The following is a 12,500-nucleotide window of genomic DNA, read 5'->3' on the forward strand; positions in this document are numbered from 1 at the left end:
ACGTATGTTAAAAGTAACCTAGTGTGTAAACATGTTAAAAACCACAAAAGTGACGACTCATATTATCAGCAGTTTCAGATTGCTACAGCGACCGGGTTTCTTAACTTAGTTAATGTATATGTAAGGTGTGATCAAATGGTGGAAGCTTCTCTCCCAAAAATTACCAGCAGCTCTCAAACCATTGTAATGGGTGATTTTAATGCTAGACACACTAGCCTGGGTGACACCAAAACAAACGGGAATGGCAGAGTCTTTGTAAAATACTTAAGAGATAATAACATGTCCGTATTCAACTTTGACTCCTCTAACGTCACACACCTCAGGGGTGGCAGGCTTGATTATGTCATTGGTCACGGCCTCATTGATAATGCTGTCGGAGGATCAATTGTTCATGAATTAGTTAGTGATCATTTTGCCATATTCAGTTCATACACTATCAATAATGTCAAACCCCTAAGCTTTGGAAAAAAAATAATTAATATCCCTGAAAATTTACACATGCTCTTCAAATTCCGCATTTCTGAATGGTATAACACTTACTGCTTTACTACCGTCAATGCATTATATGAGGACCTGGTCACTGAAGTAACCGCTTTTTATGACAATGTTGTAAAATCCGCAAGACCCAAACCAATGAGGAAGGGACAGAGGTGGTTCACTGACTCACGCCTTAAGCCCCTGCATGACAGAGTTCTATTCCTAGCTGAGCAGTATAAAACACATAAAACAGCTGACACCCTCAACATATTTCTTAAAGCCAGCCGAGAGTTTAGAGAGCTAAAGGAACAGGTGTATAACCAGCACTGGGAACAGTTTCTGCAAGGCATCAATCATGCAACATCCTCATCCCAAATGTGGAATAAAATTAAAAAGATTTCTCGTCCTAGCAGTCGTCAGCTTGATCACCATTCACCTGTAGACTATGCCGACATGCTGCTTCAGCAATATGCAAGCACTGCTAGTATAAGCAGCCTGCCCCTAGATGTGCAAAACTATCTGGCTAGTACTAAAATAAATCGTAACTTCAATATTGAAATTGCCTGTAGTGAAATAGGGCCTGATGATAACTATGGCATAACCCCCTTTGAAATTAAAAATGCACTCAAGAAAGGTAAGGCTACCTCTCCTGGAGAGGATGGCATCACATACAACACCATGAGAGTACTTGCTGAGCTGCCAAATAGCCCTTTGCTAGAATTGTTTAATCAAAGTCTAAGGCAGGGTGTTTTACCTGACCGCTGGACACAGGGACTCATAATACCCATACCCAAGCCTAATTCACAAAAATTTAGACCCATTTCTCTGACGTCGTGCATGTGCAAAGTTCTTGAGAGAATTATTCTCGACAGACTAATGTTTCAAATCAAGCCCCACCTTGCCCCTAACCTGTATGGTTTCCTTCCTGGAAGAAGCACACAAACTTGCTTTGCTGAGTATTTTATCAGAGGGGGACCAAACTCTCAGGCGGCATTTATTGATCTCCAAACTGCTTTTGATACAGCAAACAAAGAAATAATCCTAGAACAGCTAGCCTCTTTTGGAGTTAAGGGAAGACTGTTGACATGGCTCAGGGGGTACCTGAGTAACAGAACCGCCTCAGTCCTTTTCAAGGGGGTCAAAAGTAAACTCTGTGCACCCTTTGAGTTGGGTACACCCCAGGGTGGAGTGCTAAGTCCCACACTGTTCAATGTTCTGATGCACAAATTAACAATTGATATTCCCACACTACCTGACGAAGCCGTCATTTGTTATGCCGATGATATATGCATTGTTGCAAATTCCCAAACTAGACTGCAAGCTCTACTTGATTCATTCGCTGCTAAAAGCATTGAATGTGGTCTTGTTATCTCTATAACTAAATCCAGAGTTCTCCATCCCAAAGAGAAAACTCATGTCCCTATAGCTTTCAAGGTCAACAACCAGAACATTGAAACGTGTGGGCAGCACAAATACCTTGGAGTTGGTATTAACAGTGACATTGTAAATGATCTACACCGTAGGTTAAAAGAAAGACTAAAACCATTGAGAACACTTACTGGTAAGAATATTGGTATCAATATTAAATATGCTAGACTATTCTATATGATGTTTGTTAGATCTCTCGTTGATTATAATGCTCTGCACTTAATTAATTTCCCCTCCTCTGTGTTGGACAAACTTGAAGTAATACAGAACGAGGCCATGAGGATAATTCTTGGTGCCCCAAGATGCACAAGAATCATCAACATGAGGGAAGAACTGAAGTTTCCAACCATACTAGAGAGAATAATGCAAGTTAACACTACCTTCTGTCTTAAAGTCATGAGAGATCCTACATCTCCTACATTGCTCAGAGACAAATTATTTAGTGCTGTTAACACCCTTTTGACTGGTGCCGACATACCAACTCACTCCTTTTATGATAATTGGCTGAGAAACAATGCTTACAATCTCATTAAACTTAACATTCCTTTTAAGTGCAATCTACCAGTCTCTGATATTCCTCTTTATCTGTACCCCACCATTCAAGTATCATACACACCTGTCACCAAGAAAGATAATGAGAATCTTGCTCTACTCAAAGCTGTCACTCTTGAAACAATTGCCTCCTCCATCGAGAGTCTAAGATCTCACGAGCACTGTGTCTACACCGACGGCTCAGTCCAGTCTTCTACTGGACGGACTGCAGCGGCATGTAGGTTCTATAGAAATAATATTTGCACAAAGTCTGTCAGTGTCAGGCTAAACAACTGGCTGACCTCCACACAAGCAGAACTAGCAGCATTACATTTAGCAACCAGCACATTAAAAAATATTGGAGGAGGAATAATATTCTGCGATTCAAAGTCTGCTCTTCAAGCAATCGAAAACTTCTCTTGGAAGATCGACAGCAAGAACCTCATACTCCCAATTATAAATGACCTAATTGATGCACAGAGTAAAGGGTCTCGAATTTCCTTTGTATGGATACCTTCACACATAAATATAACCCATCATAATGAGACAGACATTGCAGCCAAATTAGCGTGTAACAAGTTTGAAGTTGAATTAGATCTAGGTATCCCTATCTCTGCTGTCAAAACTGTATTGGTCCAAACATTCAGATCTGATAGGAAAGAACTTACTGACTCCCAACGACCTGAAAGTACTAGTATAAAAAGCTATGATTTGTTCAGATCTGAAACCTACATCTATGGACAGCACAAAACGTCCACTAGACTGTGCGACACAGTGGTTGCAAGGATCAGGTTGGGTTACCGTTACCTGTGGCAGGTGGCTGCAGGTGACGGGTCTCCCAATCCTGAGCACTCCAGTTGCAAACTCTGTGAGCAGGAACTACGGCATGATCCCGCACTACATCACTGAATGCCCAATTATTAGACCTTTCAGACCAGTTGGCATGAGGTACCTGGAGCTTTGCAATTACTTTATTCACTCTCGTATTCTTGAAGATATCCTCACAGTATACCCAAAATTTGCCAGTGCAGGCTATTAAACACATGACTCTGTATGACTAACCATCCTGCGAGATGGGGACTTGTATTACCACTGCTACCTTATTCAATCTTGTGTTGTTGATATCCTCAAAATGCATCCGGAGTCTGCCAGTGCAGACCGCTAATCACATGCCTCTGTATGACTAACCATCCTGTGTGATGGGGATTTTATAGCATCACCTAGTTAGTTTTTTTTGACACACTGTACTCCACTTCATATAGTCTAGGGTAGCTGCACTAATGCAGATGTACCTAATATGTTAATAAAAAAAAAAAAACCCATGACTCACAACTCATGACGTATGTACTTTTCTCCAACACTGCTTCCTTCACAGTCCTCTGCTCCTATAGCACCTTTCCATTTGCTCCATCGACGTACTAGAAATATGAACAATTACCAACAGAACCTAACCACCTTACCTAACCTAATCTAAGCCTAACTATAGAACACATTTTGGTATATAGTTATATATTCATTTTTTTATTTGAGAAAATACTCATTTTGAATACACAGTAAGATAAAAATTTATGACTGCGTTTTTTATGGAGCGAGTTACAACGAGGCTGGTCTGAGAACAGGTAACAGCCAACGAACTGTGGTTGATGCACTGTAGCTAAATATTTTATATTTACACATGGTACACGACGGTGGAGAATGGGCTAACGCACGGTACACGACGGTGGAAGATGGGTTGATGCACGGTACTGGACGGTAGAGGATGAACTGACACACGGTACACAACGCCGGAGCATAAACTGACACACGGTACATGACAGTTAAGGATCAACTGACACACGGTACATAACAGACGAGGATCAACTGACACACGGTACATGACAGTGAAGGCTCAACTGACACACGGTACATGACAGTGGAGGATCAACTGACACACGGTACATGACAGTTAAGGATCAACTGACACACGGTACATAACAGACGAGGATCAACTGACACACGGTACATAACAGACGAGGATCAACTGACACACGGTACATGACAGTGAAGGATCAACTGACACACGGTACATGACAGTGGAGGATCAACTGACACACGGTACATAACAGACGAGGATCAACTGACACACGGTACATGACAGTGAGGGCTCAACTGACACACAGTACATGACAGTGGAGGATCAACTGACACGCTACATGACAGTGAAGGCTCAACTGACAAGGCACATGACAGTATAAGATGGGCTGAACCACAGTAACTAGCGGAGCGTCCCAGCACCGCGTCCAGGGTACAGGGTTGGTGGCGGTCATGTCAGCCGCGACACAACCCCAAGACCTTCTGTGGTCAACACAGTTTTCACGATTTGTATCCTGTTATTATTATTCTCCGTTGTGGTTATTCTGCTGGTCATTATTATTCCGGCAACTTTAACTATTCGATGGATAGTGAGGTTTTAGGCAAAACCTTCTGTATTAGCTGTAATAACACACCATCACCGGATTAGCCTCGTCACTAACATTCGTTTATATGAAAGTTTACAAAGAACCAAACGTTATTTTTTGCAATTTTGATATAGTAATAATAATATTAATTATAACTTTATTTGCAAAATATACAGAACATAATACACTCGTTAAATCAGTTACATAAATGCATATTTAATAAAGCCATTAGTACGCATAAAAGGGTGTCCTTAATGTTGGGTGCCTAGGCGGTCCAGTTTACATAATTTTAACATTTAATCCAATTTTCATAGACAATCTAACCCATCCTCTATTCTGATAGTACTTTTTGTAATTATGTGGACTATCGCACATAGATAGACGCAATGGGCAATTAGATAGTAGAATGTAGTACTTTTCACTTTATAGTTTGAAGAAAAAATAAAGTTAAAAGGCAAATTTAAACATTTCTAGGTCTAATATTAGACTTCAGATAGTGTGTATTAGGCCTAGGAAGATTAGGTTAAGTTTTCTTTGCAACATTATTACAAAACGTTTCCGATTTGTCCAAATTCAATAGTACCGATTTCTACTTTCTAATTGCCTTAGAAATTAGGAATACTAAGGAAACAAAGGTGCCGAAAAAATATGAGAAAGTTTTCTTTTGCAAACACAGTGGTAGACGATTGGAACAAGTTAAGTGAGAAGGTGGTGGAGGCCAAAACCGTCAGTAGTTTCAAGGAGTTATACGACAAAGAGTACTGGGAAGACGGGACACTACGAGCGTAGCTCTCATCCTGTAACTACACTTATCTAATTACTTAAGAGACACGCACGCACGCGCGCACACACGCACACACACACACACGCGCGCACACACACACACACACACACACACACACACACACACACACACACACACACACACACACACACACACACACACACACACACACACACACACACACACACGGGGCCTCGCGGGCGAGTGGACAGTGCTTGGGAGTTGTAGTCCTAAGGACCCGGGTTCAATTCCCGGGCGAGGCTGATACAAATGATCAATTTCTTTCACCCTAATGTACCTGTTCACCTAGCAGTAAATAGATACCTGGAAGTCAGACAGCTCCTACGGGCTGCTTCCTGTGGATATACGTGTGCAAGTGAAATATATAAAGTAGACATAATAGAGGAAAAATAAATTGGTTAGAAAGGTGAGGTCCAAGAGCTATTAGCTCGATTCTGCAGATACAAAGAGTAAATACACACACGTAAAGCACAAGACATTAATAATAACTTACGAGGTAGAGCCAGGTAGAGGTAGTTCTCGCAGGTAGAGGTAGTTCTAGCAGGTAGAGATAGTTCTAGCAGGTAGAGGTAGTTCTAGCAGGTAGAGATAGTTCTAGCAGGTAGAGGTAGTTCTCGCAGGTAGAGGTAGTTCTAGCAGGTAGAGATAGTTCTAGCAGGTAGAGGTAGTTCTAGCAGGTAGAGATAGTTCTAGCAGGTAGAGGTAGTTCTCGCAGGTAGAGGTAGTTCTAGCAGGTAGAGATAGTTCTAGCAGGTAGAGGTAGTTCTAGCAGGTAGAGATAGTTCTAGCAGGTAGAGGTAGTTCTAGCAGATAGAGCCAAGAGGGACAATAAACTGCCTTGAAGCAACAAAATACACAAAAATAAATAGGCCTATGCGTTATGAAACAGCATTAACAACTAACTCACCGTTTCCGAGGCTGAGAAGAACTAGAAGAGGAAGAATTAATCTCGCCGTATATTTCCCGTCCATGGTGAGCTGAAGGTAGAATCCTCCTACACTACCACTACAACTTTTCAATTGAGTTACTACCATCAAAAACCCCCACTTGTTGAAGCATTAGCTCTATAAACTACTTAGTTCTGCTTTTCATTCACCTCGTTAATCTCTCACATGCTTAGCTTCTTCACTCGAGAAATCTAATTAAGTATGGCACCGCATCGAGTTAGAATTTACTATAGTGAATTGACGTTTAAACAGGGACAAAGAACTGTAGTTTAGGTGGAGCGGAGAGCGCGAGATGCACCCAACCTCTCTGCCGTTCCGTTGATGACTGGCTGTAAAGTGGCTGACAGTCTGGCCGAGAAGGAAAACAAATTGTCCGAAATTTACACTCAACGGGAAATTTTCGCAAAATATAGAAAAAAACACCTTCCTATTTACTCTAAAATCTATAATACTGCCTAAATAAAATATAAATGTAAATTCATTCTTTACATATTTCAAATCACTGTAACTAACGCAACATACGGAAATTAAATGTTTTCAACTGAATCGTACGGCAGGCAGTGGTGCGACGAGACGCGGTCGTCATAGCAACGCACGTGTGAGCACAGACGCCAGGTGGTTGTGGGAACACAAGGATCTTGCTATTATTGTTATCAGTTCTTTGTTTACATGCCTCTCCTCTATTCCTCAGTTCCTCCCCCAAAAATAGCAACATTTATGCGAAGTTGAATATTCTCCCCCTCTCCCCGAAACGCTATGCGTGTTATGTAGCTTTGCTACTATGTAAAAACATAAATAAATAAATAAATTAATGTTTATTCAGGTAAAGTATATACATACAGGAGGTTATACACAAATTGATAAATTTATAGATAGAGCTAGTACATACAATGCCTAAAGCCACTATTACGCAAAGCGTTTCGGGCATGTTATGTACTCTCGCTAACCTTAGCGACATGCGTGTATTAGGAATAATAATGAAACAAAGGGGCCGAAAAAAATATTAGTTTTCATTATATACCTTCTCGTATATATAAATATAAATAGAAAATAAATAATTTAATTATAACAAAATGACACAGGATAATAATGCTTTATATAGAAGATAAAAAAAGGGTTGGACATGATAGGCTAACAGCTGAACCAACAAATCAAGAGGCTGCAGATCCCGGTCGACCATACCAAACAATGCAGCTCTCATTGTTCTGTCGGGCTCTGTCTGGTCGGAACTGGGGACGGAAGCATGATAATGAGGCGATGCTTTGTGCAGGTCAGGTGTTTGTAAATAATGTTTGCTCTCATTGTTTGCAAAGGGGATCACTGGAAATTAAAGCAATTTTTTTTTTATCATTCAAAGAGGGTGAATTAGCTCTAATTATTCTTGTTTCTGAGTTAAGAGTGTGAGTGTGTGTGTATTTACTATTTTGTGTTTACTATTTGTGTCTGCAGAATCGAGCTATTAGCTCTTGGACCCCGTCTTTCTAACCAATCTATTTTTTCCCTCTGTTATATCTACTACGTATATTTCTCTCTAACACACGCGCACGCACACACACACACACACACACACACACACACACACACACACACACACACACACACACACACACACACACACACACACACCTGGGGGGTTGATATCACGCCAGACCTGTCCCCTGAAGCTCATATCAAGAGGATAACATCAGCAGCATATGCCAGGTTGGCTAACATAAGAACGGCCTTTAGAAACTTGTGTAAGGAATCTTTCAGAACATTATATACCACATATGTCAGACCAATCCTGGAATATGCGGCTCCAGCATGGAGTCCATATTTAGTCAAGCATAAGACTAAACTAGAAAAGGTTCAAAGTTTTGCCACCAGACTAGTACCCGAGCTAAAAAGGTATGAGCTACGAGGGGAGACCACGGGAATTAAACCTCACTTCGTTGGAAGACAGAAGAGTTAGGGGGGACATGATCACCACATTCAAGATTCTCAAGGGAATCGACAGGGTTGATAAAGACAGGCTATTTAACACAAGGGGCACACGCACTAGGGAACACAGGTGGAAACTGAGTGCCCAAATGAGCCACAGAGATATTAGAAAGAACTTTTTTAGTGTCAGAGTGGTTGACAAATGGAATGCATTAGGAAGTAATGTGGTGGAGGCTGACTCCATACACAGTTTCAAGTGTAGATATGATAGAGCCCAATAGGCTCCGGAACCTGTACACATGTTGATTGACGGTTGAGAGGCGGGACCAAAGAGCCAGAGCTCAACCCCCGCAAGCACAACTAGGTGAATACAAATAGGTGAGTACACATACACATACACATCCCAAAGGAAGCAGCCCGTAACAGCTGTCTATCTCCCAGGTACCAATTTAGTGTTAGGAGAACAGGTGCATCAGGGTGACTGAAACTGCCCATTTGTTTCCACATTCGCCGGGAATCGAACACGAGCCGATAGGACTACGACTCCAGAGCGCTTTCCACTCAGCCGCGAGGCCCTCACAGGTCCCTTGTGTATGTGTGTATGTACTCACCTAGTTGTGCTTGCGAGGGTTGAGCTTTGGCTCTTTGCTCCCGCCTCTCAACAGTCAATCAACAGGTGTACAGATTCTGGAGCCTATTGGGCTCAATCATATCTATATTTGAAACTGTGAATCGAGTCAGCCTCCACTACATCACTGCCAAATGAATTCCATTTGTTAACTACTCTGACACTGAATTTTTGGTTCTAATATCTCTATGGCTCATTTGGGTACTAAGTTTCAACCTGTGTCCCCTTGTTCGTGTTCCACCCGTGCTTAACAATGTCTTTATCCACCCTGTCAATTCCCCTGAGAATGTTGTAGGTGGTTATCATGTCTCCCCTTACTCTTCTGTTTTCCAGGGACGTGAGGTTTAGCTCTCCTAGCCTTTCCTCGTAGCTCATACCTCTCAATTCTGGGCTAGTCTGGTGGCATACCTCTGAATCTTCTCTAATTTTTTCTAGTGTTTAACTTGGTATGGACTCCAGGCTGGAGCTGCATACTCCAGGATTGGTCAGACATAAGTGGTATTCAAGGTCCTAAACGATTCCTTACACAAGTTTCTAAAGGCAGTTCTTATGTTTGCCAATTTAGCATATGCCGCTGATGATATCCTTTTGATGTAGGCCTCAGGGGACAGGTTCGGTGTGATATCAACCCCCAGATCTTTCTCTCTATTTGACTCTTGCAGGATTTCACCTCCCAGATGGTACCTTGTGTTCAGCCTCCTGCTCCCTTTCGCCTAATTTCATTACTTTACACTTTCCTGAGTTATACTTTAGTAGCCATTTTCTAGACCATTCCTCCAGTTTGTTCAGGTCTTCCTGTAGTCTCTGTCTATCTTCATCTGTCTTGATTTCGGGTTTGTATCGTGATATGTGTGTGTGTGTGTGAGTGTGTGTTTAATATTTACTATTTGTGCTTGCAGAATCGAACTATTAGCTCTTGGACCCAGCCTTTATAACAATATATTATCCTATTATGTCGACTACATATATTTCTCTCTAACACACGGACGCTCACATCCCCAGGAAGCAGCCCGCAGCAGCTGCGTAACTGCCAGGTACCACAGGTCCACACGGCCCTCAGGTACCACAGGTCCACACGGCCCTCACTTGCCCTTGTGTACTTGTGTGTGTGTACAAACCTAGTGGTGCTTGCGGGGTTGAGCTCTGACTCTTTGGTCACGCTTCTCAACTGGTTGCAACTGGCGAGCGCGCGCGCGCGCGCGCGTGTGTGTGTGTGTGTGTGTGTGTGTGTGTGTGTGTGTGTGTGTGTGTGTGTGTATGTGTGTGTGTGTGTGTGTGTGTGTGTGTGTGTGTGTGTATGTGTGTGTGTATTCACCTAGTATTCACCTAGTTGTGCTTGCGGGGGTTGAGCTCGGCTCTTTCGGCCCACTAACTACTAACTACTAATTCCCCCCCCCCTCCTCCCACACACACACATCTAGGAAGCAGCCCGTAACAGCTATCTAACTCCCAGGTACCTATTTTCTGCTGGGGTAAACAGGCGCACCAGGGTGAAAGAATCTCGTCCTATTTGTTTCTGCCTAGTCCGGGAATCGAACCTGTGCCACAGGATTACGAGTACCTCGCGCTGTCCACTCAGCTACCAGACCCCTGTGTGTGTGTACTCACCTATTTGTGTCTGCAGGATCGAGCATTGACTCTTGGATCCCGCCTTTCGAGGCATCGGTTGTTTACAGCAATGACTCCGGTCCTATTTCCCTATCATACCTAGTTTTAAAATTATGAATAGTATTTGCTTCCACAACCTGTTCCCCAAGTGCATTCCATTTTCCCACTACCCTCACGCTAAAAGAAAACTTCCTAATATCTCTGTGACTCATCTGAGTTTCCAGCTTCCACCCATGTCCCCTCGTTCTGTTACTATTCCGTGTGAACATTTCGTCTATATCCAGTCTGTCGATCCCCCCTGAGTATTTTATACGTTCGTATCATATCCCCCCCTCTCCCTTCTTTTTTCTAGTGTCGTAAGGCTCAGTTCCTTCAGGCGCTCCTCATACCCCATCCCTCGTAACTCTGGGACGAGTCTCGTTGCAAACATTTGAACCTTTTCCAGTTTCCTTATGTGTTTCTTCAGATGGGGACTCCATGATGAGGCGGCATACTCTAAGACTGGCCTCACGTAGGCAGTGTAAAGCGCCCTAAATGCCTCCTTACTTAGGTTTCTGAATGATGTTCTAACTTTTGCCAGTGTAGAGTACGCTGCTGTCGTTATCCTATTTATATGCGCCTCAGGAGTTAGATTAGGTGTCACATCCACACCCAGGTCTCTTTCTCGAATCGTTACAGGTAGGCTGTTCCCCTTCATTGTGTACTGTCCCTTTGGTCTCCTATCACCTGATCCCATTTCCATAACTTTACATTTGCTCGTGTTGAACTCCAGTAGCCATTTCTCTGACCATCTCTGCAACCTGTTCAGGTCCTCTTGGAGGATCCTGCAATCCTCATCTGTCACAACTCTTCTTATCAACTTTGCGTCATCCGCGAACATCGACATGTAGAACTCTACTCCTGTAAACATGTCGTTAACATATATTAGAAATAGAATTGGTCCCAGCACCGATCCTTGTGGTACTCCACTCGTTACTGTTCGTCAGTCCGACTTCTCGCCCCTTACCGTAACTCTTTGGCTCCTTCCTGTTAGTGGTACCTTATCCATGCTAGGGCCTTTCCTCCCACCCCTGCCAGCCTCTCGAGTTTCAACAGCAGTCTCATGTGCGGTACTGTATCAAAGGCTTTTTGACAGTCCAAAAATATGCAGTCTGCCCAACCTTCTCTGTCCTGTCTTATCCTCGTTATTTTATCAAAGAATTCCAAAAGGTTTGTAAGGCACGATTTACCTTTCCAGAACAGATGTTGTTTGTTTACAAACCTAACGTTCTCCAGGTGTGCAACCAGTCTTAACCTAATTATTCCTGCAAGTATTTTACAGGGGATGCTTGTCAGTGATCCAGGGGCCAGATTCACGAAGCAGTTACACAAGTACTTACGAACCTGTACATCTTTTCTCAATCTTTTGTGGCTTTGTTTACAATTATTAAACAGTTAATGAGCTCCGAAGCACCAGGAGGCTGTTTATAACAATAACAACAGTTGATTGGGAAGTTTTCATGCTTTAAACTGTTTAATAAATATAAACAAAGCCGTCAAATATTGAGGAAAGATGTACACGTTCGTAAGTACTTGCGTAACTGCTTCGTGAATCTGGCTCAAGGTCTATAGTTAAGTGCCTGTACTCACCTAATTGTGCTTGTGGGGGTTGAGCTCTGGCTCTTTGGTCCCGCTTCTCAACCGTCAATCAACTGATGTACAGATTCCTGAGCCTACTG

General features: G+C 42.6%; 1 protein-coding gene across 1 annotated transcript in view; it reads right to left on the reverse strand.

The window, feature by feature from the left end:
• The window catches only part of LOC123754907 (uncharacterized), a 189,589-nt gene extending 182,651 nt beyond the window's left edge, over window positions 1-6,938 (reverse strand). Inside the window, exon 1 of the mRNA XM_045737244.2 lies at window positions 6,587-6,938. Within this exon, the coding sequence (XP_045593200.2) occupies window positions 6,587-6,713 (127 nt within the window). The 5' untranslated portion in view covers window positions 6,714-6,938. The remainder of the gene's footprint in view (window positions 1-6,586) is intronic.
• Window positions 6,939-12,500: the final 5,562 nt, after the last annotated feature.

The sequence above is a fragment of the Procambarus clarkii genome, chromosome 28 (assembly GCF_040958095.1).
Source record: "Procambarus clarkii isolate CNS0578487 chromosome 28, FALCON_Pclarkii_2.0, whole genome shotgun sequence".
Taxonomy (NCBI): domain Eukaryota; kingdom Metazoa; phylum Arthropoda; class Malacostraca; order Decapoda; family Cambaridae; genus Procambarus; species Procambarus clarkii.